This window comes from Coffea arabica, chromosome 3e (genome assembly GCF_036785885.1).
Source record: "Coffea arabica cultivar ET-39 chromosome 3e, Coffea Arabica ET-39 HiFi, whole genome shotgun sequence".
NCBI lineage: Eukaryota > Viridiplantae > Streptophyta > Magnoliopsida > Gentianales > Rubiaceae > Coffea > Coffea arabica.
Window position 1 is genome coordinate 18,419,195 of NC_092315.1, and position 27,427 is coordinate 18,446,621.

The window sequence follows — 27,427 nt, forward strand, 5'->3', positions numbered from 1 at the left end:
ATCGTGTATTATAAATTTTAGAGAAAATTGGAGTCAGTACCTTATGTTGGTGGAATTTACTTATAACAATAGTTTTCATTCTTCAATACAAATGGCTCCTTACGAGACTCTTTATGGTCGAAAGTGTCGATTTCCGATTCATTAGGACGAAGTTGGAGAAAAGAAGATTTTGGACCCGACTACCGTACCTTGGATTGAGGAGGCTTTTGAGAAAGTGAAATTAATACGTCAGAGGATCCGAACGACTCAAAGCTGTCAAAAGAGTTATGCGGATAATCGGAGAAAAGATTTGGAGTTTGAGGTTGGAGATAAAGTATTCCTTAAGATTACACCCTTGAAAGTAAGTCTAATGGCTGGAAAGGAAAGAAATTACAACCTAGATTTATGGGACCCTATAAGGTTATCCAGCGCGTAGGAAATGTGGCTTACAAATTGGAATTACTTTTGAGTTTGTCCAGGATTCATGATGTCTTCCATGTCTCCATACTTAAGAAATATCATCCTGATCTGTCCCATGTATTACGACCAAAAGAAGTGGAGATTGATGAGAATTTGTCATATGAGAAAAAGCCGGTAAAGCTTTTAGATCGAAAAGTGAAGGAATTAAGGCGCAAGCAAATTCCGTTAGTGAAGGTTTTATGGAGAAATCATGGAATTGAGGAAGCGATTTGGGAAGTAGAAGAGGAGACCTATCCAGAGTTGTTTCTGAATCAAGGTATGAATTTCGAGAACGAAATTCTTTTAAGGGGAGAAGGATGTGAGGACCCGAATTTTATTTTACTTACTTTTATTTTATTTTATTGGCTTATTTAATTATTTACTTATTCGTTTAATCCAATTAATTTATTTCATCCATTTTAATTTCATTTGCATGGATTAATGTCTCATTTTATATTTTTAAAACGTTTGCTAGTAAATTTAATTTTTCTACGACTCATTTAGTGAGAAATAGTGAATATACATTTTTCGAGGCAAAATTCGGTTTGAAAGTGCAGTGGTTTTGGAGAATTAAGGATGATCAATAGTAGACTAAAAAAAATTAATTGAGAGATTAGAGGTGAGTGAGTTAAATTAAGTTCAATTAGGAGCACTAATTGCCTACTATTCGTTTGTTGATTTTTTGTACCAAAGTACCTTTATGTCATTTCTTCCTTTCATTCCATCACTTCACCAACAACTCACTCAAACCCTTTCCTTCCCCTCCCCTCTTGACCGGCCACTCTTCCTCATCTTCTTACCAAAATTTCAGCTAGCATTTCTTCCATTTCTATTCCAAAAACTCACTCCAATCTTGCTTAATTTCTTGGAACATCACTCAAGCTTGAAGGGAGACTTGAAGAAGGAAGGAACCTTGGTGGTTTATAGCTTAAACTCTATTGGTTTGGTCTTCATTTCTTGGAAGTAAGGTAACACCCCAAAGCTCTCATTTTCCTTCCAACTTATGGTTAGTTTAGTTAGTTTTAACTAGTTAAGCATTAGGTTGTTGATGGGTTAAATGAACCTTGACTTTAGGTAGATGTCTTGAGGTGACTTCTTAGGTAGTGGCCTTGAGGAATTATTGTGTGTTTAGTTGTTTGTTTGATGTTTGTTTTGATGAATTATGGCTTAGTTTTGGTTGGAAAAGTTGAAAAGAAAACTTGAAGAAAGAAAGAAGAATGCTGTCTGAAATTTTGCTGATTGATTCCCTCATGTTAATTTCAAATTTTGTGGTTATTTTGGTGCCAAAATGCTTGTTATATGTTGGTGTTTATGTGTGTCAATTATCTCTAAAAAAACATTTCATTTGGTTGATTTAAAGTTGGGTTAAAGTGAGAGTGCAAATCTGAAAAATTTCTGATCAGGATACCAGATCAGTGTGTACGTATCAGCCCATAACTTTTCGTCCAAGAGTCAAAATCAAGTGCCAATTATAGTATCTGAAACTAAACTCCGAGGGCTTTCCAACGGTATAAAATGCACCTTCTAGTTCATTTTCTATGAGCCGTAGTGAACAGGCAAATTTGACTAATTTTGCTCACTGTTTTCATTCGAGAAACAAGCATAGCTGCAGTTTGTAGTTCATTTTCACCCATCTTACAAAACCAATTTTAAGATGGTTTCTTCTAGTGAATTTTGGAATTTTGAGTCTAGTTTTCAATGCAGCATACCACACGAAATTTTGAGTTGTGTAGCTTCAGTTATGGCTAGATTTTGAAACTGTGTCAGGTGCTCCAATACTGAAAATTTCGTGAACCAGGTCCCAAAAATCAGCTTTCCAAAAATTGTTGTATCTTGGTGTAGAAAGGTCCAAATTGAGTTCCATTTATTGAATTTGAAACTGGATTTGGAGTTCTTTCAGTGGTATAAATTTCAAGGGTTGATTCTATTTCTATGAATTTTACCAAATTTTCAAAATTTACTGAAAATGCAAGACTGTTTTGCTCTGTTCTTACTGAATGATTTTGGATTTGAATCTGGGAAAAGTGTCTTCTAGAGAGTTTTATTATATTGGATCTAGTTTCCAACGGTATAAAGTTTCCAATTTTTGGACTTATGGAACCCGAGATATGATTTTTCCAAGTGGTGTCGCACAAAATTGAAATTTTCTGGTTTCAAACAAAATGCTCTTTTAAGAACTCTCAACTTTCCTCTGAGATTGTTAGTTCATTTTAAGCTTGATTTCATTGATGGATACAAGATCTCTTTGAACATTAGACCTTTATTTCGAATCTTGGTTTCCACAGGATTAAACTTCTCTTGATGCGTTTTCTTGGTTGCCTAACTTTCTTGGTTAATTGCACCTGAATTCTTACTTGAGAAATGGATTTCAACCTCTAGTCTTATGCCCTTGATTTCCATGACATTGAACTCTAAAAATGGAGCATTTTAGTTAGAGTAATTTTTGGAGAATTTCACTAGTTTATACTCGAAACTTAGAATCTTTATCTTTAAATTTTACTATGGAAATTAATGGAGTTTTAATGAATTCTGACTCCATTAGTTTAAAAAATGTAAACGCTCCTTATATTCTAAAACTTGGGCGTAGGATTAGAAGTTTTGAGAGATGAAAACCATCTTCCCTTTTCTCGATTTTCGTGCTGAAAGTAAATATGGTACTTTCTTTTGGAACTGAGGGTTCTTGCCAAGACTTGACTCGAAAATGACTTTTGAGTTTCCTTTGAGTATTATTTCATGATTTAGAGAGAAAGGCTTTTTTAACTTGATTAGAACTTGTGACTCTGAGAGTGGGTAGCAAGAAGATGTTTTTCTTATTAACCTTGGTCGAGTACCTAGGTAATCGTGATTGTACATGTCTCAGGTGGTCACGAGGACGCCAAGGAGCTTGTCTGACCTCTCGCTTTGCTCTTGTTTTGCCTTGAATTTGGTGAGAGTTAAGTGCATGTTTAATGTTAATATGATTGAAATGATATTTGTACAAGTGCTACATGATACATGAGCTGGCAGAGACGAGGGTGTACTTTACCGCCCTCGTCCTCTCTCTCTCTTGATTGAATGATACTTGTTAAATGAATGTATATGACTTGCACTTGTACTTGAACATGTTTAACTCATAAGCACTGAGCTGCAGAATATACTACACCCTATTCAGGTGGGAGGTGCCGATCATCCCGACTCAGTGCTATAAACGATTTGAGATCGATTGGAGCGTTGTCTCGTCGACCAATCATGCTTGCAGGGACTCCCCAACCCATTGGCTAACCTTGTAACTCGAGTCGGCAAAGGCTTGGTCTAGAAGTTTGGTGAACCTTAGGAAATGATATAGTTTGATCTTTTGTGATCTCGTTTGGCATACTCGAATAGTATCGCCACTACATGAATGTTTGGTTTCGGATCCGAGTGACTGTTATGTTGGATGGAGGAAGTAAGTGGAGCGCTACAGTCATGTTACTTCTCGAGTTGACGGAGAGTCAACCCCAAATAGCTTGAATCGATCGAGACGTGGAAATAGCTCCTAAGAACTCCTGTATCCTTCCATGTGTGTTTATTTCCTACTTGCGCACAAAAATGGATGTTCATGTTTAAAGTTGCTTTCAAGTATGTTATTTGATTGATTGGTGCTACTTGTTTGCGTGCTTAAGTTTTGTTGACCTCACTGAGTGTTAACTCATCCCCTTAAGTTTGTTTTCCTTAATAGGGCTTGGAGGTGGAAGTTAAAGATTCTAGACTAGCTAATTTTGGTGGAAGCTAGTATATCTTTTGTATGAAATTGAAGACTCTTAAAGTGTAAATTTTGTTATCTTTGGGTATGGTGGATTGTAATTGTAATTACTAGCCTTAGGAGTTGTGGCTTGTACATTGAAGTATTTCTTAATTCTAAATCAATGGTTGGCGTGTGGTTCTTTATTAAGTTTGAATGAGTGCGTGAATCCTGACGAGAGTTGGGCAGACATTCCACTGATACCCTAAGGTTTGCCCTAGGAAGAGGTGGAGGCGTCACAATTTAATAACTTAATGAATTCAGACTTCAAATTTTAAATTTCAATTTTTAGTTTTCAAATTTTAGTTTTATCAAACGCACCCTAAGTTAGTGAACAGCTCACCATAATCCAATTATGCTTTCCAAATTTTGAATTGGCACCAATTGCGAGTTCTTGTCATTAATTTTGTATGGATATGTTAGAACTCTTCAATTGGGTCTAACTTCTTTAGTTGATTTGGATAAGATTCAACTCTTGAATCTGAAGAGTCCAGTAGAAACCAACATGGAAATTGTGCCTTTTGCCTTCTAAAAACCTAAGCAACATATACAGTAGAATAAGAATAGTTAGAATTGGAACTTGTTTCTTCAATAAATCCAGGATATAGAAATTATGTTGGCTTTACTTTTGAACAAAGTTTCTATTGAAACAAAAAAAAAAAGGCTCAATTTGGAAAGAATGTTTCCATTACTTGAATCATTTTTTTTTCGATGCAATAATTTTTTTTTTCATAATATCATCTTTTATTACTGCAATCACAAAAAGTACAACTTTCGAGGCCAACCCTTCCCCAGGAATACAAGATCACACACCCTACCCCATCTCTAATTAAATCCTACCGCCGACATCTACGAAAGTTTGGATACCCAGACGCATCTAAAGAAATATCTCCCCTCACCAACGGAGGCAATGCATTATAGGGCTCATAAATTGTAGTACACCCAGCCTCAACGCCAACATTAGCCAACCTGTCTGCCGGTCTGTTTGCCTCCCGGAAGCAATGAGACACGATCTCAAAATACCGTCTATATCGCTACAGCTCTAGTAACTCCTTCTACAATGGCCATGGACACCTAACCTTACCCTGAATAATACGGACCAACGTCAGTGAATCAGTTTTCAAATGCAACTTAACAAATCCCCGGGACACACCTAACCGCACACCAAAAAGCAAAGCTTTCATCTCCGCCTGAAGTCTTGTAGTCTCCCCAAACCAGCACGAAAAACCAAGCAGGAACTTCCCATCATAATCCCTGAACAAATCCCCACTGCCACTCCTCCCTGGATTACCCTTTGAGCAACCATCAGCATTAAATTTCACCACCGACTGCATCGGAGATTCCCAACAAACCTCCCGTATGAGATACTTCCTCCGCAAACCTAGCTATCATATTGAAAAAACCAACCCGTGAGTTACCAGGCAGTGATATCTCCCAAAACTGAAGACAGAACCATTCTCGTAGCTCCAAGAAAATCCGATCATAAACATGCATTACCGAGTCTAGCTTAGCATCAAATAACCACAAATTCCGCATCTTCCATAAATTCCAACAGATTAACGATGGCAACGTGCAGAGAACAAAATCAAGGTAATTATTAAGCGTAGGTTTTACCCACCAACTCATTACCTTATGTCTAACCGTGAAAGCCGCACGAAACCCGCCAATAAGACCCTCAAAGCAACCTCAGACCTGCTTACCACCTCTCCCGTATAAAAGATGTGGTTAATAGTTTCTGGGGACGAGCTCAGATTACAACAAAAGCACCTAGAGGGGCCCAAAATCCCAAACTTCTGTAATACATCCATCAACGGCAATCTACCATATAGCAATCTCAACATAAAGAAGGAAATTTTTGAAGACAAAGCCCGATGCCACAAAGAAGTAAATAGGCATGAACGAGTGCCTTCTTTACGCACTATCTGATATGCTGACGAAATAGTAAACTCACCTGAACTAGTAGGGGTCCAGATCATGTCATCCGCCTCTGCTGTAGTAGGGAGAGCCACCCCTATCACCTGCTGTACCAATCCCTCCGGTAGCACCCCATTAAGCGCTGCAGATCCCACCTATCTTCCACAACAAAGTCTGCAACCGAGCACTCCTGAAAGGATTCCACCTGTCTACACATTGGCTCTGTCCCCAACCAATTGTCATGCCAAAAGCTGGAAGATCCATTACCCAACGACCATCTGATATGCGTTTTCGCTACCACTTGAGCATTTAACATCCTTTTCCAATTGTGTGACTGCCTTAGGGAGAAATCCGAATAACACGGATGCACATCCGGGCAATACTTCCAGTGTATGAACTCAGCCCATAAAGATCGTCGCTGCCTAAAATTCCATCATAATTTCAAAGAAAAGACATCAAACACATGCTGCAGAGACCGAACACCCACACCTCCCTCCTCAATAGGCTTACACAGCTGACTCCATTTAATCCAATGAAACCTCGGCCCAAAATCAGACGAACCCCATAAGAAATCAGCTAAGATTTCGCTCGAACATGTCAAATACCCTTCTCGGAGGACTGGAGGCAGCAAAAATGTGGATCGGTATGGATGTCAGCACACTCCGTAATAGCACCAACTTCCCACCTGATGACAAAAGTCGCTCCTTCCATGATAAAACCTTACTTGCAACTGAAGCACAAATTGCAGCAAAATAGCTCTTCTTCCGTCTTCCCGAGTATAGTGGGCATCCTAAATATGTCACCGGGAAGTCCTGGGACCGAAACCCTGTGACCTGTGGTACAACACACTTCCGCAAATCCGACAATCTAGCATGGTATAGGAACTCACTTTTATGATGGTTCACCTTCTGTCCCAATATCGACGTATAGTCCTCCAACACATTCATAACCAACTGTAGTGACCTTTTCATGCCACTCGAGAAGATAATGATATTGTCTGCATAAGCCATGTGTGTGAGGATCGGGCATCCCTGCAGAACTCGAAAAGGTACAAACCCCTGCCGCCTACCCAAGGAGTTTAGATGACGGGAAAGGACCTCAGCACACAAAACGAAAAGGGCTGGCGAAATCGGATGTCCTTGACGAATCCCCTGACTAGACTTAAAGAAGCCTCGGGGCGACCCATTGACCATAACTGAGAACCACACATTCGAAATCAGCCTCCAAATCATATCAATCCAAGCTTCACAGAAGCCAAATCGTCTCAGCACCTGGATCAAAAACGGTCATGAAACGCTATCATATGCCTTGGCCATGTCGATCTTTAAGACAACATTACCCCCTCTTCTAGCCTTTCCAATATCAGTTATGAGCTCCTGAGCCAACAGAACATTATCAAAAATCTGTCTACCCTTAACAAAGCCGCTTTGCTGGGGGGATATAATGTCAGGTAAAACCTTGGCCAATCTAATCGCTAAGATTTTGGAGATCACTTTATTGAGGAAATTGCACAGGCTAATCGGTCTGAACTGACTGTAATCTTGAGGAGAGCTAATCTTGGGAATAAGAGCTACCCATATTGCCGTGATACTCTTGGGTAATTCTTGCCCACAAAAGAAGCTAATCACCGCCTTATATACATCCTCTGCCACCACCTCCCATGCAAATGTAAAGAACCTACCAGTGAAGCCATCTGGTCCTGCTGCACTCTCCCAATCCATCCCAAATACCACCTCTCTTATCTCCTCCATCTCCGGAACCTTCACTAGCTCTTCATTCTGTGAGTGAGAAACCATATGGGGAATCACGTTCAGTGTATCCCAAGATCCTGACGAAGGCTCCGCCGAAAATAAAGCTTTAAAATACACAACCGTCTCCGCTGCAATCTGATCATCTTCTTCTATCCAATCCCCAGCTGCACCTTTGATTCGATGAATCGCCGCCTTCGCCCTACGATCCGCAATGATAGAGTGGAAATATTTTAAATTTTTATCCCCCTCCCGAATCCATTTAACTCTTGCCTTTTGCCTCCAATATCCTTCCTCTACCATGAGCGAGTTCTGTAGAACCGCCCAAGCTTCTTGAAGTGCAATTAAGTTTGGCTCCAAGGGGTCATTATCAAAAAGACCTTCCAGCCTTAGCACCTCCACCTCTGCCTTCCTCACCCTCTCAAAAATATCTCCAAATACCTATCTAGACCACAATTGCACTTGCTTTTTTACCTCCCGCAATTTGGCCGCCAGTCTCTACAAGGGAGGGCCTGAAAACGATCCACCCCAACATCTTCGAATAACATCCAAAATCTCCGGGTTAGACGTCAGATCTTGGCTTATTATCTAGTCTAGAGCGTGCCGTCAATAACAAGGGAGCGTGATCCGAGGGATCCCGCCACAAATGTTGCACCTCAAAATTATACTCTAAACTCAAAGCATGGTGGTTGTACAATATTCTGTCTAGTCTCTTCCAGATACACATGCTTCCCCCTCTATTATTACACCATGTGAACTTTGACCCAGAATACCCAGCATCTTGTAATCTAGCCGTAGCCATGAAACAGATAAAATCCAAACCCTCCCCCAGGCAAAAAGGTAAGCCACATTGCTTTTCCTCCTTACTGACTATGACATTGAAATCCCCAACTAGGAACCATGGTGCAACCCCCGGGTTATCGAGCAATAGTGAAGACCAAAGAGATCTTTTTTCCTGCTCATTACACTTTGCATGCACAAATGAAAAGACCATTGGGCCGTATACCATTTACGATTGTAGCTTAAGCGACAAATGTTGACTCGGCTCACCAAGGTGGTCACATATAAGTGCGTTTTGATAAAGCACCCATATAGAACCGTCACTATTAGCAATTCACTTATCCATCCTTAGCTTTAATCTTATCCATTGAATCTCTTCCATAGACATCTTAGGTTCACATATAGCAACTAAATGAACTAAAAACTCAACAATCAAACTCTTTAATCTACGAAAATTTGGGGCACACGAGATACCCCGAATATTCCAAAATAAGAAATTAATGATTAGATAGTGCAACAAAAGAGTTATTGGCCAATTTTGCTTTAGAGCGTAAAGAACGATCAGTAGGAAGTGGTACACGCATACCTCTACGTTTGGATTGAGCAAACACCTTACCATCCTCCTCACCTTGCACCTTGTGTTGGACTTGGTGTATAATAGGATCCAAATTAAAGATATTCACAACCAAAGAGCCATTCTCCCTCGGCACAGCTCCAACTTCACCCCGTGGGGACAAATTTCCAGCACTTAGTTTGGCTGCAACCACCACCTCCTCCCTCACCGCTACACCCAACTCCGTTGTGCAAAGATCGTCACACTTCTCCCTACCCATCTCAGAACCACAAGCGACGTTCTTCAGTGGAGACGACAACAAGTTGCCTTCCAAACTTGATGCGCAGCAGCCAGGTTGAACTATAACAGCGGAGCTGCAAGTACGCGCCTGGAGCTGCACACCTATCCCTACATCAGCCCTTATCAACTCCCCTACAGTTGCACTCAGGTTCTGTCTAGCCACAGCTGCTCCTGCGCTTCCCTCTTCCATCCTCGAAGTCTCACCCACGGCTGCAAGCTGCGCCGCATCTTTCTGCCCAGCCGAACCTGGTCTAGCAACAACCTCCATAGCAGACATTTGCCTTTGCGCTTCAGGCCTTTGAATCATTGTTTTTAGCTGGAGTAATAAAAAAAAGGTTAACCACAAAAACTCCCTTTAAGGTATAATCATATATGCAGTTTTTCTATTGCATATATTCTCTTTTAATCCCCTAACTGACAAAACTATCCCTCTATTATGTTAATTTTTTTATGCTCTCTATTCTTTTTTTAAATTAATTTTTTTTTCAAATTTTTATATTTGAGCAAATAAAAAATTTATCTATCTGTTAGTTGTCTTTTCTAAAATTTGTATTTGTTAAAGAAATCAAATTTGTGTTCTATTATTTTTTTTTCACATATAGCAATTCTATATTAATTTGTATCTCATTTATTTGTCGTAATCCATCGTAACCAAAAATTTAGAATGTCCTTTCTCTAGCTGAAAAACATTTAAAACTATACACAAAATATTTATAGATATTCTTACAATTAGTAAATTACCAATCAATCATTTGAACTAATTTACTCATACAAACGAATCCATTATATTTGTTACAAATAAATTCCTTTTTTCTAAAAGTATTTATACATTTCAAAATCATATTTATACAATTCATTTTCTTGGTTCCCCGACATCCCATAATGTAATATTTCAAATTGCACCATAGGAACAAATCCATTATATTTGCTACAAATAAATTCCTTTTTCTAAAAGTATTTATGCATTTGAAAATCATATTCTCAATCTTCCATTTTAAAAATAAATGACATGACAAAAATATAACTACAAAAGACATCAAACATATCATACAAAAAATGACTGTGGTATGCAATCACAAATTAAACAAGCCAAGAATAAAAACTTTCAAAAGTAATGTTTTCAAAAACCTTTAGTACAGACAATGGCAGATCACTCAACAATTTCACTAATCAAATTAAAAACCTTCCAAGCATATCAAATTAGAGCTCAAATAAAGTTTGTAGTATAAGTCTAAGAGGACTAAGTTGCTGGTTAATTGAACTGAAATTAGAACTCACATAACGTCTATAAAAATCAGAACTCAACAAAACCTATATTTTATATACTAAATTGAGTAGTATATTTATCCAAAGGCACAAGTGGAAATGTAAATTAGAAGAATAAGAACATGCATATCGGACCTCCTAAGGTTCCCTAACAAAAGGAACTCCTAGGTAACTAGAAAGTGACCAACTGAATAACCATACTTAGAGTTTGTACAAGGTAAATAACAACCATTCCTTTCCTACGGATGGGGAATATGAGCTCTTTCCAAAGTGAGAGAAGTCCCTCATCCTGGCAGGCAAGTGAAAGAGTTTCCATGGGTCTAGTCCTCAATCGTGCTCTTGTCGATCGGAATCTGTTTGTTTTACAGTTGAACCCGAGAATGGGATTCCCAGCCAGCCAATTCCAAGTCCGGCTTTTGGCCGGGTCTGTCTAGCACTATGGTTTTGTTCATCGAGCCAGTTTCGAAAGTATTATGCATGCGCAAGAGAAGTCGAAGGCTTTAGTCTCTGCCAATCCCCGAGTAAGAAGTTTATATGAAAAGTATACTTTTTAAACTAGTGTTCCAGGTAAGGCTTTTCTATATTTCTATAGTCGCATTCCTCTGCTGTCCTCTTGTTTGAGGAGTTCCATTTTTCATCCAGTTCCTTAAGAGTGTACAAATTCCCCTCCAGCCAGTCTTAAGCCAACAGTATCTTAACATCAAAAAGCATATGACTTATATGGCAATCTTTTATTAAGCCTCAGGGTGTGTTAAAGTAATCTCATTAAGGGAATAAGGCCTATAAAAGAAGTTTCGATTATAAGACCTAATCCTGCTTTCCGTACGATATCTCCTTGCTAAAATTCTATCTCTCATCTTGAAGGCAGGTTGAATGGATCATAAAAGGTGCAAGATGTTCTTCCATTCCTTTACTTCTTTCTGTTAGAATAGAGAGGAGTTCTCCTATGCTAATTGGCTCTATGAAAGTTGGAAAGAACTAAGGCATTGAAAGACATCCAGAGCCACTCCCCTAGTGGTCCTGCCACCACGTCGTAGAACAGGAGCTCATGTGGAACCTTTTATTTCTGGCGTTTCCGGGCGAAGGATCAATGTGGGGAAAAGTTGCTTCTTGTTGCACCCAAAGGTATGTCCCTCCAAGAAGATGGCAATTCAGAGGTTAACTAGTTTCATGTATAAGCCTTTCCCGATTAAATATCTAGGGTTCCCCCTTTATTGCGGGTAATGGAAGAAAGACTACTTTGGGTGATTATGTCAAGCTATCCTACTTCGTCTTCAGTCCTGGCAGAATAGGGTGTTGTCACAGGGAAGAAAGATAGTGTTGCTAAAACATGTCCTCTCATCTATGCCTACTTACCTGTTAATGGCGGCGTCTTCTTCCAAATCTATTTTCCATGAGCTCGAGGGCATGTTTTCTAATTTTCTTTGGGGAGCTACAGAGGGGGGTCCCAAGTACCATTGGCTTCGGTGGAAGGATTTGTGTGTTTTGCATGAAGAAGGGGGGTTGGCTTGCGCCAATTGGAGGATGTCGTCAAAGCTTTCTCAATCAAGTTGTGGTGGAATTTTCGCGCTAATACATCCTTGTGGGCTAGTTTCATGCAGGCTAAGTTTTGTCGGGAGGTGCACCTGAATCTAGTCTTTGGTGCTAAGGGCTTAGAGGTGTGGAGAAGGATGATGAAGGTGCGGAATATTGCTGAGAGGCATATCAGATGGATTGTTCGATCCGGGACCTCTAATTTTTGGTTTGACAATTGGCTTGGTTCGGGAGGATTGTCGGATCGGTTGGATAGTGTGTCCGATCATAAAGTAGTGGACTTTGTGCAACATACCACCTGGGACGTCCGAAGTATTTCACAATGGGTGCCTCTGGAGATAGTCTCTGAGATTGTTCGAGTTGATCCACCTATTGGGCAGCTTCGTGACCTGATGATTTGGAGACCAGAGCATTCGGGTTGTTTCAAGCTAAAGTCAGCTTTCACCTTGGTCCAACATTGTTCTACCCCCTCACCACTATTTAAACGTATTTGGCATTGAGTTGCGCCATTGAGAATTTCATTTTTTCTGTTGCGCCTGCTGCGGGACTGCCTCCGGTTAGATTGTACCTTATGGAGGTTGGGGATTCATGGATCGTCGCGGTGTGTGTGTTGTTCCTCTCCTGAGGTCGAAACTGTTGAGCATGTATTTGCTGCTGGGGATATGGCACGACAGGTTTGGCATTTCTTTGGGGATGCGGTTGGAGTTGCCTGGACTGGGTTGGCTTTCCACGTCTGTATGGCAGTCTGGTGGCAAAGAAAGCAAGGAAATAAGTTTCTGGAGTTTATCCATCAGGTTACCCCCCTGTTGATTTGCTGGCACATATGGAAGGCTTGGAATGGCATGAAATATGACAAAAAGACAGTCGAGGGGGTACAGGTATGTTATTGTATTTTTGTGGATCTTCTGGATTTGTTTAGGGTACAGTTCCCGGAATGTCGGGTTTCGTCATTATCTTGGATACAATTTTATCTGGAGCTTTCGACCTGGAATAGGGCAGTGTCGCACATGCTGGTTAAATGGGTATGGCCCTCACACGGAGGCCTAAAACTTAACACGGACAGGTGCTCCAAGGGTAACTCTGGGATAAGTGGTGGTGGGGGGTGCTTCGGGAGGCGAGTGATAGGCTGGTCCTGACGTTTTCATGTAATTTTGGTATAGCTTCGAGTATGCAGGCTGAGGCCCGCGCTCTGCTTTTTGGGATCAAGTTATGCCTCCAGAGAGGTTTTGATGTATTTGATGTTGAACTGGATTCCTTGGTGTTAGTGCAAATTCTATATCGGACATCTCATTGCCCATGGAGTATTTATGAGGAGGTACAGCAGTTGGTCGGGTTGGTATCTCATTTTCCACGAATTCATCACTATTATCGTCAGGCTAACCAGGTTGCAGATATATTGGCCAATGAAGGCTGTCGGCATGGCTGGGAAGAGATCTACTTGGCAGCTTCATCTTTACCCCAGTTAGCAAGAGGAGCATTTCACACTGGGAGTTGCGTCTATTCGTCGGATTCAAAGAAACACTGTAAGGGAGTAGTACTCCTCATCTATGGCCTTGTAACCGTTTATTATCTTATGCAATAAAAAAGAAGGTTTTTTTTTTTAAAAAAAAAAGAACACTCTGTTTGTTTACCATACTTTGTGTTTGTTTACCATACTTTGGGTTTGTAAACCATAATAACTAATATGTACAAGGAAAATATCAATTGACACAAACAACATAACAATCTATCACACCAAATTTTTTTCCTAAACTCTCAACCCGAAACCATATAACTAATTAATAGTAATAACAATTTGTAAATGGTGATAACCTATATGTAAACCATAATTCTATTGTAAACCATAATAATTAATGTGTACAAGGTAAATAACAATTGGTTCAAGCAACATAACAATCTGTCACAACTATATAGTTTTTCTCAACCCTTATCTCGAGTTTAAATCTTTGTTGAGGCTGGAAAAGCCCAAATCATATTAAAAAATAATTAACACCAATAATAATTTGTAAACCATAATAACCAATGTGTAAACTATATTAACAATTTGTCAAAACTATTTTGTAAACCATAATGACTAATCTGTACAAGGTAAGTAGCAATTGGTACAAATGATATAACAATCTATCATAAATAATTTGTTTCCGCAGACCCTCAACTTGTACTATATTTGTTTCTGTAAACCCTAAACCTGAGTTTATTTGTTTCCGTAAACCCTTACCCTCTGTGTTAGGATAGAAAAGGGCAAATCAAGATTCCTAACTTTGGTAATCATAGACCCTTCGACTATAGAATATGGTATTTGCCTACAATTTCAACAAGTGCACCACTTCCCTACCGCAATTTCACAGTTGGTTCCCTCTTCGATTTGTCAGTATCTGCTCAAACATATCATAAGCAGCGCTTTTCCTTCTATCGATCTCAGATCCCTTTGCTATTTGCCCATTTTTGCTTGGAGTCAGTTCAACCGAAAGAGGAATACACACCATTCAAAGGTAACGGTTTTTCAGAAAAGGTTTTGCATAATATTGGTCGCCATTCACCAAAAGAATTTTGTTCTTATTTGGTGACAATAGGCTCTGGCTCTTCTTTGGGTGAGATTAATGTTTACTGTTGGAAAAATGTTTGGGACTTGTAGCAAATGGCGCTTGGCATTTGTTTAGAATTTCTCTTTTTTTTTGTGTTCCACTTTTTTAAATGACATCGTTGTCTTCCCTTCTTTTTACTTTGTGACGTGGCTTCATTTTGTGTGTCGATATTAGCCCATCTAATCTCTACCATCAAATCGTCCAAGCCTTTGTCCAATAGAGATATATATGTATCTAAATTGTTAATTGATGAAAATGCATCCGAAAATTTTTCAAGGCATGACCATTTAATGCAAATTGACTTGTTCATTAAAATTCATTTTATTCTTTAATTTAACTTGCATTAATGATATGATCAGTTGATCATACTGTAATATGCTTTATCCTTAATATGGGTGTCTTTACATATTCAACAAAAAATCCTTTTGTGATTGTTTTTTAGTTCCTTTTATTTTTTTTATAATTTTTATATGTTATGTTATATATGTCTACCTATGTGCAATGAAGGTATGAAACCAGAGAATTCTGCCAGTACTAATTGGAAAGAGCCAGAAGTATTCCAGCGATTTATAGAATTATATTTGATTGAAGCATGTCCTAACAATTACAGTAGAGCAGTTTAAAAAAAGAATGCTGGGAACGAATTAGATCAACTTTGAAAGCTACAAATAAGGGCGATTTTACGCAAAGACAATTTAAGAATGAATAGGATTATTTGAAACACAAATATATAATTGGGTAAAACTCATTGGTAATGCAGGGAATACTCATTATGACCCTATTACCAATACCATCAATTAGAGTTTGAAGCAATGGGAAGAATAATTAATGTTACCAAAGTTTATATATCAATTTTATTAGTTAAATAATCAACATACTTTTCAAAATAATTTTTTTGTACATATCATTACAGGATAATTCTAAAGCAAGCAAATTTCGTTATAATCCACTGGAATATCCAAATGAAATGAGGGCATTATTTGATGGTATTGCGGCTAGTGGAAAAAATGTATGGGGTCCATCTAAGGAGGGATTACCATAGGATGGTCTTGAAGGTTGTACACAGACATGTATCAATTTGAAAACGAACCAAGTTGACATGGCCTCTTCTTCAGCTAAGAAATCAAAACAGGAAATCAAGTGTGTAAGCAAACATCCAAAAAAAAAACCAATACTAAAAAACTAAATGATCTTGATAGTCAATTGGTGAATGTTATTGAGATCCTGGGAAAAGTTAGATGGACCAAGTATTAAAGATTATAATGATATTTTGGATAAGATGCAGCGTTTAACAGAAATGGATCTACTGTACCTTGCAACTTCTTGTATTTTTTGTGAAGGTAAAACTTATAGAGAGCAATGCATCCAGATAGCAGAAAAACATGAAGAATTTAGATTGAATTGGATTGCAATGAAAGCAAGAAAGCTAGGTTTATTTTGATTTTTTTGCAATCTTGTGTCTTTTAAATTTATTTGATTTGCAGACAACTTCATTGTCAAATAGTTTTATTTTTCTTGGGATAATGAATAAATTATTTCATTGTCAAACAATTTTATTTTTTTTAGGATAATGAATAAATTATTTTCTTTTGTGTGATTATTTTTCTTTAACTTTTCTTATAAATGGATTAAATTATTATATATAGGTAGCAACCTATTCTTACTTTCTTTTTTGGTTTTTCAAATAATAATTGGAAGAAGTTTATTAGTTCTTTTTTAATGATATACTCAATTTAAATTTTGTAGATGTTGACGGATGATCAAATACAAATTTTAAAAGTTGTATTAATATTACTAATCCTAAAAAGAAAACAATTAAGACATATTGGAAGAAGGCCTGATACAAATTCTATGTTGAGAGGATATGAAATATGTCAATGAAATCCTTGATGGAAATCCTGCACACTTTATAGAAATATTACGAATAAGAAAAGAAATATTTATGAATTTGTGCACTCATTTGTGAAATAGAGGTTCGTTACAAAATAGTAGTTTTTTTCAGTTGAAGAAAAAGTAGCAATGTTTCTCACAACTATGGGTCATCATCATACAAATCACATAGTTAAAAAGAGAGATAGTCATTCGACCCATTCCACATATTTTTATGAAGTGCTGCAAGCTATGCTACATTTTTTGAAAGAGATGATTGTCCCAAATTTTAACGGAAACCAGCATGCAAGTCAACAGCAACGTCGACTTCTCCAAACATTTTAGGTATTTTCAAGTCTAAGTGATTTTTTTTTCAATTTAAATATGTATCAAATTATTGATTTTTTGTCCTATTCAAAAGTGTTATAGGTGCATTAGATGGAACTCTTATACCTGCAATTATACCTGTAGATGAACAAATTGCGTATCGATGGAGAGGAAAAGGCAATGCATGCAAAATGTACTTGCTATTTGTGATTTCAACATGATCTTCAAATTTGTTTTGGTAGGTTGGGAAGGTGTAGCACATGACTCTAGAGTTTAGTTAGAAGCCTTAGCAAACCTAACATGCAACTTTCCTATTCCTCCAACAGGTTAAATTTTTTTACAAATCGTGCTTTTTTTTTGGCAATAGTTTTTCATCCACAAACATTTATGCTTTGATATATATATATATATTTGTGTATATAGATTTTATTTATGTGACGCAACTTATCCACATACGTGTGGCTTTATGGCACCATATCAAAATATTAGATATTGGTTGCCTGATTTTGGAAATGCTTCTTGTCCAAGATCAAAAGAAGAGTGCTTTAACCATGCAAGATTGAAAAATGTAATTAAATGTGCTTTTGGAGTATCAAAAGCTCGTTTTTCCGTTCTTGAAACGATGAACCCATGCCCTTTTTCCACGCAAAGAAACATTGTGATTGTATGCATTGCTTTTCACAATTATTTGTGAAGAAATTCTACAAATGATTATTGGTTTTAACAATACGATGATGATGATGATGCTATAATACAAAATGGAGAAGAGGTCGAAGATGATGAGACAAGTGAAGAAGTAGGGGAAGCATCTAAACAAGTCGATTAATTATTCATGCATAACGTGAAGAAATTGCAAAAAATCATTTCTAAATTTTTTAGTCACAAGATACATTGGAAGGACTGAGAGATCCTTTGTTTTCCATTGGAAGAGGGTGGCTTGGGCTTTAAAAGTTTTACTGCTTTAATAGAGGCTTTTACCATGAAATTATGGGTTCAACTAAGAGAGGGTACCTCTCTTTGGGCAGGGTTCATGCGCCAAAAGTATTTCCTGCATGTTCATCCTATGTCAACGTATGGTATTAGAGGGTCATCTACTTGGTGGAGGATTTGTAGTATAAGGAACATTACTGAACTGCACATTTTCTGGAAACTTGAGTAGGGGAAAGTGGATTTCTAGAGGGATAAATGGTACTCAAATGAACCTCTATTGTCCTATTGTCATTTGGATTTTCCTCCATAATTCATTGTTTTGGATTTCTTCAATGGTGCTGATTGGAATGTGTTGTTGCTGAGACACTAGTTGCCTCCACAGGTGGTTTCTGATATTTTGGAGCTGGCCGCCCAACCTAATAGTAGAGATGCATTAATTTGGAATGCGTCTTTGTTGGGACATTTTACAGTTAAATCGGCTTATGAGTTGGTTCGAACCAAGTGGAATTCATCAATGGTGTTATGTGTTGTTCGGAATCCACTTTTGCATTTGAAGTTTTCATTTCTAGCTCGAAGGATCTTGAATAACTTTCTACCGATGGATGCTAATTTGCAATAGAAAGAAGTGACTTTAGTTTTGCGCTATCATTATTGCGCTTCAATGGAGTCCATCAGGCCAAGGTCTTAAAACCCAGCTCGGATAGCCCGGTCGAATTGGTTGAACTGTCGACCGGGTGTCTGTCTGAGCCGGGTTATACTTCAAACCTAGTGGGGCTAAAAACCCACTTTATTTAGTAAAAGCTAGTTGACTTAGCCAGTCCAATCAGTGAACCGTCAAACCGAAACGGTTTTTTCTAAACAATCCAGTTCACTCAATTGATCAAAATTTTAAAAAAAATAAAAAAATAAAAAAGAAACCCTGAAACTAATTAGATAGCCACAACCTATAGTTAACTCAAGTCAAGACCTAAGAGTACAATCTTCTTCCTTTCTTTTATTTCTAATTTTTCACCTAATTTTCTTCAATTTCTTCTCCTCCTAATCACCCCTCTCTTCATCTTCTTATCATTAATCTCTCAAATTCCTTCAATAAAGTTCAATTTTGTGCCTAAACTATATGTGTAGGTTTGATTTCCTAATATATGATTTTTTTTTGTTTTATTTTGTAATTTACTAATTTTCTAAAGTAAAATTCTTATTTTCTTGGTGTCAAGCTTGTCATATTGGTATAATTATAGCTCTTTTTTTCTTTGATTTTCTTTCAGTTTAGTTTGTTATAAACTTATTAGCAAAAGGACTGTAGTTATGATCATCTGCTTAAACCTTTTATAGTGGGATGTGCAAATTGTAGATATAATAAAATTAGCAATATATAATTTATTTATTTATGACATCACAAGTTGAAAACGGTCAGTCCAATGGTTGAACTAGTGACCCCGTGACCCAGTGACTTTTTCGGTTCAACGAACGGTTTGGGTTTTAAAACCTTGCACTCGTCACCTTTTTTTTAGAAGGACAGGTAGCTAAGGATATGTGGCATTTCTTTCACACCATGTTTGGGCTTCTTTATATGTCTCATACTTGTTTTAATGTGATTGTGATGTAGTGGCTTTTGTTCTCTCCAAAAGGTTCTATGGAGCACCTCCGATGTGTAATCCCGCCAGTTATATTGTGGTTCATTTGGAAAAGTCGGAATGCAGCCAGGTTTGATGGTGTGATAATGAATGTCAGTTCTATAATACTGCAGATCCAACAGTTTCTGCAACTCTTGTGTCGGCCCTCTACAATTGAAAAAGCTCAAATTGATGGGGATCTTTCTTTGTTCCTAGCGACATTTTTCAAGATACAACTAGAGACCAAAAAAAATTGTACTATTTAACTTATTAAGCATTCAATTATAAATATTTATATGTGACGCCCTCACTTCTCCCTAAGATGAACCAAAGGGTATCCGCGGAACGCTTGTCCAACTCTCGCTAGGACTCAAGCAATATTCATTCAAGTTTAATGCAAAACTAGACATCACAACTAGATAAAACAAGTCAAATAATGCGAAAGCTTCAACTTAACAATTTATAACGATTATCCAAACCTTACCTCGAATATCCAAAGGATACTTCAATGCTTAAAATATACAACATCCAGATACATCAAATATCCAAATCATACATTAGATTTTCAAAAGTACAACCAATAAGAGGTCTAGCCCAAATTACATTAGAAACCCTAAGCCAAAAGTACATCAAAAGGGGGTTTCTCCAAGTTCATTCCATTTCCAATCCTGTTAAAGAAAACAAATTTACAGGATGAGCAAAACGCTCGTGAGGCCAAGAACACACATGCACGCACATAGTCCAAGCAACAAGTCCAAATAACAGATCAATTGATAAAATACAAGCAATTGATAATTCCAACGGAATGTAAACAGAAACAATTCAAGGATATAGTAGCTCTCAGGAGCTAAGTTCCACAAGTTTCGCTAGTTCATTCGTATATCTCCCCGCGATGACTCTCCGTCAACCGGGTTGATATTTCCAATTTGTAGATCACCACTTACTTCTCATCCGTCCACCATACACCCCTCCGGGCCCGCACGACATTTATAAGGCTATACTCCACGAGTATGCCAAGCAAGACCTCTCAAATAGATCAAGCTTATCATGTGATTCTCATGGCTCACCAAGGTTCCCGACCAAACCCATACAAGCTCGAGTCCCAAGGTCAGCCTATGAGTTTGGGCGTTCCCCATGTACATGTGTGTGTTGAGGAGATTCACTCCAACGACGTATGCCGCCATGGCATAGTATTTCATGTAATTCAAGCATGTGATACATTCCAGCATTTGTTATGGTCAAGCATTTGAAGTAATCAAGCATTCGAAGCATGAGTTGTTGTTTTCGAATGAGAACGAGTGCAATAAAATACACACTCGACTCCATTTTCAAATCCCAAAGCATTGATAACAAGTAAGCATGTAACGAGTTGACAGGAGTTCAAGTAAACATGCACTTGACACTCATTGATACAAGTACAAGAAAGAAATGTCACTTGGAGCCTTTAGACGTTTACTGTGGGATCCTCTTGAAGGTCCTCGTGCGAGCCTGGGCAATTAATAAGGATCTATCACTCATAAACCCTAATAAATGAAAAGATCGCACTAGTGCACATTCCAAGAAAATCTCGTGAAAACGAACCCCAATCACTCGTAAATCGAGGTTCAAAGACGGGGTTTCAAAACACAAGAGCAATCGAGTTTCCGTCTTTGAAATCAAGTATAAAACGTCCAAGTGATATCGAGGGAGAAAGGAGAATTCGAAAAACTCCATTTCCCTTAAGTTTTGGAAATTTCAGTTTTGATATGAATTTTTGAAAAATTGTATCTCACTCTTTAAAAGTCCAAAATTGAAAAACTTGGTACCTTTGGAATCCTCTTTGAAAGTACTAAAAGTTCTTAGAAGACAATTTTTCATGATTTTAAATGGAAAGTATTCAAAAATGGGCTCAAAGTCACTGTTTCAAGGTACTTAGGATTGTGTCGGGGTTAGTTTTTCGTTAACTTTGGAAATTCGGTAGAATTCACACACTGCCAACCAGCCTCTGAAATTTGTAACTCAATTAGAGTTGAAAGTAAGGTTTATAACAGAACAAGCAGATCAAGAATCGGAGTTTTGAGCACTGAGATACGATAGCTCAAAGTTGGTGAAAAACCGAAACTGTTAAGCCAATTTTCCAGATTTAAGTTCCAAACTTTGGGACTTTAGTTAGGTATAGAAACGGACTCCGAACGGCACCAAATTTGGTATGAATATACTACCATATAAGGGCCACTCCTTTGCTAAATTTCATAGAGAAATATGTACGGAAATCGGTTAATGAGACCGTTGAAATCACAAGAAATTCTAAGGCTAAGCTGCCTTTGAACTTCCGTTTTGCCGTTTCCAAACATTTGGTCAAGAAATATCTCAAACATGGTCCATTCCAGTAGGTAATGTCTAAAATATGTCCAAGGTATATTTGATAGGTGATTTACACTAAGAAGCTTCGGATAACAAGTCCCAAATCATTGTTAGTTTCAAATCTGTCCAAATGCATGGTATTCCTTCACAAGACCAGATTCGAATTTTGATCATAAATCACTCAATTCAACTCGAAATTGAGCATGGTTGGTGGCGTCGGAAAATAGACTCATAAGGATATATTTTCTCAGAAGAAACCATTTTCAAAATCTGTCCATAACTACCTCTTTCGTGAGCATCAAGTTACAGCTCATGTGCTGCCTTCCAGGAAGCAACGAAACAGGACAGCGAATTTCAAACGAATGGTTTGGCTTGACCAAGTAGAACCAGGACATGAATTTTATACCAACGGAAAACTGGGAATGTCTAGTTTCCATTGCTGCAAACGGTACTCGATTCTGACATCGGAGCAATGAGTTATAGCCAACACAAAATGACTGCCTGGGCAGTGATGGGAACCAATTCCAGATTTCTAAGCTTCCGAAGTTCTAACATTTGTGTGACCAAATCAAGTTATTTTTCAATGAAACTTTTTACACACTCAATATAACATGTAAAAAACATAAAAAAGACATTAGAACTTCAAAATTTCGCACCAAAGTGCTCAAACAAAGCAGGGGCAAAATGGTCACTTTTGGTCATTGCACCATCCTTGAGTTTCTATCAACAACCTAACATTAATCCACTAGTTTAAGCACTAAATAAACATTATTACCATCAAAACACCACAAATCAGTCCATATATCCAAGGTGGGAGTTCATAGAGCCCACACAACCATTTTTTTCACCATAAACAAGCTACCCATGAACATGCATGAGTATATAAGAGCACTAGAACTTCCATAAACCAAGTTTTGAACTTTAGATCGTTACCTACTTCACTTGGTGTGAACAGAATTTTCGGTCCTCTCCTTGGCCAAGAAAACCGTGAAAAACTCCCCCTTTTTGTAGCTTAAGATGATCTTCAAGTAATAAGCTAAGTGTAGTTAAATTTTGGTGCAAAATGGTGCAAGTTTGGTGAGGGAAATGGAGAAGAAAATTAAAGGAGCAAGCTTGGTTCTTTTCCTTGGAGTTGCACGCTGGAAATGGAGCTAGGAGAGAGGGAATTCTGATCTGAAATGAAGCTTCCAAAGGAAGCTTTAGTGTGTGGTCCAAAGTTGCCCAAAAGTCAACCATCCTTCGCGTGCGCACGCGCGCGTTTTGTGCTCGATTCCTCTCGAGTTTATTTCACTAGTGCACTAGACCTCCAATACACTTATATTCATATAAATATTATTCACTCTTAATTGTCCCAAAATAAAAGTCTTAGGTCCTTCAATTAATCACGCGCGTAAAAACGCGTACTTCCAATTTATACGCGATAGAGCGAAATCTCTAAGAAATTCTTATAACGATAGCTTCACTAATTAATGCTCGAATACTTAAGTATAAAATTACCTATTTTAAGACTAATGTACAAGTCTCCAATTTTCTAAACTCATTATATCCTCAAATCGGTTATTGTCTCCAAACGCGTATTCGCTATTCTCACTTAACGAACTTCCAAAAATTAAATTTTGAAACAAGTCACTTTAAAAATATAACGAAACTATAGACCCATGTAATTAGGTCTAATTAGGTTAGAAAATAATATTCGGGACAAACGGGCCATTAAATATTTAAATAAGCTCGAAATGGAATTTAAAATATTAAATTTTTGTGAGTCCTCACATTATGGGTGTTTATAAATAGGTTCAACACTAAGATTCAGACATTTATATATTTCTTTTTAGTGCTTAAAATTCAGCAAATCAATTGTTTAAATATTTAGATTTTAGAATTTAGAATCAGCTTTATCAAACAAAACGTTGCAACTTTTGGTTGGACCAATCCAGCTTTAATAGCATTCTTTCAACTTATGATAGTTCTGCCAAATTTGGCTATTCAATAAGCTCGAGATTGGCACAAGAAAAAGGATTCTTAGTAGGCCCGAGCCCTACCTACAAAAAAAAGAAAAAAAACATACTTATTTATGCTTGGTCCAATCTTCACCTATTTATTTTATGGGCTTTGGACTAAGATCTGGAAAGTTTAGAATTTATAAAACATATATATCTTAATTTTCAAGGTGTTTTGAATAATGATATAAATCAAAACATGAACTTTGTTTTTTATCTATAATTGAAATGCTAGTATATGAAGGAAAAAGGCATTTGCAATAAATGCACAATTGTTCAATCCAAATCTTTAATTGTTAAACATATGAATAAATATTAAACAAATAAATAATAGACATTTATATTGTTAAATAGGTCATTGTCTGGCCAATATTGCTAATTACAAATCCTCCTCTCAACTCTTTACAATGGCTCCCTCTTCGCTTACAACTCTTAAAAACCTCGTCTTACAAAGGAGAAGCTACAATGGAAAAAAAAAAAAAGAGGCTGAGTCTTGTGTGGCCAAAGTCTAGCCCATAATTTAATTAGTACCAAGAATTAGGCCGCTAATTTCATTAGTGCCTAGAATTTTAAGTGAAATTCAACCTTATTCTTATTGGCTCGATCTCATTGACAATTTTATGAACAACCCAGTAAATGGTTTTCTATTAATTTGAAAATCTATAAATGAAGAATTTGTGTGGGCTAGCCTATCTTTTTTAACCCCTCATTCTCGTCTTTGTAACTTAACAATGACCAAGGCCATCTATACATGTAAAAATTTAAGAATTTCTTGAGAAGTTCACTACTTGACATTGATGACCGTAATCTATAAACTCAGGGAATTATATTCAACCGAGCCACTTTTTTGGAATAAAATATTGATTTAAATCACTTGAATTTTGATGTTGCTTTGAATGAAGGAGATAATATTTGAAATTATATGACTCAAATATGTTTGTTGAGAAAATAAGAGCATGCATGCAGAGAGTCTGTAAATGAAAAACGAAGAGCAGGCGTTCAAAGAAAGAGTGCCCTAGCCCACGTAGAATAACATACCTTACCTATAACAATAGAGGAAATATAAATCCTAGGAGTTCTTATTATTAGGTAATTCACAAATTATTGATATTTCTTCCTATGGAGTGTTTTTCACTTTATGTTACAGAGGTAAAGATAAATAAACCTAAGAGACAATGCTCTGCTCTCAAAAGAATTTAAAAAAATGTAACAATCAACTTGCTTTTCTACTCAAATGTAATATTACATGCCAAGTTGCCTTGGTGATTCCATTATGAAAGGTACAAATGAACTAAATTTTAAGCAATAATCTCAGTTTTTATTGCACAAAACTAGTAATTACTAAGTAACAATAATAACGTTCTCCATACAAAAGTTGTTTGTTAAATAATCGAGCTGAAATTTAAAATAACTTTTTATCATGTTAATAAAACCATAATAATGCTAAACGATAAGAGTACTAGATGTTAGAACTTCCAAGATCCCAGTATCAGATATTTGAATAGAACTGTAATATAAATGCGGAAGCATATTTGGATTCATGTTGACAAACTGGCACTTGAATCTCTAGAGATTTGGGATGGCCTTCTAGATCAACACGTATTCGTTAATCTCCTGAGAGAGTCTTTAGTTTTTCTTTGATATCTTTTTTGATGATGAGATATAAAAAAAAGGCTATTTTGTAGTACTAGAAAATATGACAATAAGAATACGTGTGACCCGTGGATCATAACCCTATTTATAGATAACTTTTCTGTTATCTTTTGGATTCCTATTTCAACCTATCATACAAATAAAAATTATTTTTAAATCTCTACACATTAAAGACTCACATCCTATTAGATACATTAAAGTCTAAATCATAATTGATTACTTTAATTAGATTTAACCTTATTTGACAGTCTGCAACACATAATTATTCACATATAAGTCTGACGTTGGATTAAGAATCCAACAATCTCCCACAAGGATTATATGTGTAGCCTTATAATTATGTTTTACAATTAACCGTATGAGTTCAACTTTATTGTCATTACCAAAATGTATCTGTAACCAATTCAGTCCATCAATTACATCAACATAGGATCAAATCAGCTTTTGTAACAATTTCGTAACTCGATTCATCAATGATCACATATGCTGATATATTTGAATGGCGTGAATCATGATACGAATGTGTAGCATGAAAATTTCATATAACGTGATCATAACATGTCTATTTTCAATTGGTCCATCTTAAAATTTTTGAGATCAAACCATATCAAAATTAGAGTGTAAATAAATTAAAACTTTATTTATGTATAAAATATTCTTAAACCTTAATAACCAAAATATAATATCATAAGAGCATTCAAAATAACAAATTTCAACTAAAACTGAACATCACTTAATAACATGACACCCATATGAGTAGCATGCTCATGAAATATTTTGGGTGGTAATCCCTTAATAAGCGGATTCACAACTATAAACTTTGTTCCGATATACTCTATTAATAGCTGTCTACTCTGTACTCTTTTTTAACAGTCAGGAACTTGATATGTATATGTTTAGATTTTGTCGATCTTTTGTTGTTATTGGAATAAAGGACTGCTGATTTATTGTTATAAAATAATTTTAGTGGTCTTTTGATACCATCCACTACACATAATCCTGTGATAAAATTTTGCAGCCAAATTTCATGATTGAATGCCTCATAATAAGTTATAAATTCTACAGCCATAATAGAAGAGGCTATAAGAGGCTGTTTAGCACTTTTTTAAGATATAACACCTCTAACTAGCAAGTAGATATAGTCTGATGTTGATTTCATACTATTTTGGCATCCAACATAATCGGAGTCGATATACCCAATAATCTCGAGTTTATCTGACATCTAATACGTGAAATGTAGTCTTTTATTTTCTATAAATACCACAAGACTCGTTTGATTGCCTTCCAATGATCTAATGTAGGATTGTTTAAATATCTACCCAACATTCCAACAATGTATGCAATATCCGGACACGTACATACTCAAGCATGCATTAGACTCTCTACTTCTGACTCCCTACTGCTAATGCATAATGAATCTTTTGCATTTTCTTTTCTTCAAAATCATTCTTAGGACATTGGTCGAGACTAAACTTGTCTCCTTTAGTCACAGGGGTATCACTTGTTTTGCAATTTTGCACACCATATCTTATAAAAAAAATTTCGATATAGCCCTTTTGTGATAGCACAAAAATATCCAGAGTACGATTCCAATGTATCTGTATGCCTAACACAAAAGATGTATTATCACGATCTTTCATCTCAAAGTTCTTAGTTAAAAATTTCTTGTTTTCATCCAATAGTCCTATATCGTTGCTGGCAAACAAAATGTCATCAACATACAATACTTGAAAAATATATTTACTCTTACAGAACTTATGGTATATATAATCATTTACTAAATTCATCTCAAAATCAAATAAGATGATCACTTAATGA

The 27,427-nt window shown here is 36.8% G+C and overlaps 1 protein-coding gene across 1 annotated transcript; it reads left to right on the plus strand.

The window, feature by feature from the left end:
• Positions 1-384: 384 nt before the first annotated feature.
• LOC113737433 (uncharacterized) lies at positions 385-2,740 on the plus strand. The gene is made up of 2 exons (XM_027264666.1): positions 385-715; positions 2,724-2,740. The coding sequence occupies exons 1-2, from the start codon at positions 385-387 to the stop codon at positions 2,738-2,740; spliced, it is 348 nt and encodes a 115-aa protein (XP_027120467.1).
• The last annotated feature ends 24,687 nt before the right edge of the window (positions 2,741-27,427 follow it).

Coding starts and splice junctions, on each gene's coding strand:
- LOC113737433 (XM_027264666.1), top strand. CDS start 385: ATGGGACCCTATAAGGTTATCCAGCGCGTAGGAAATGTGGCTTACAAA.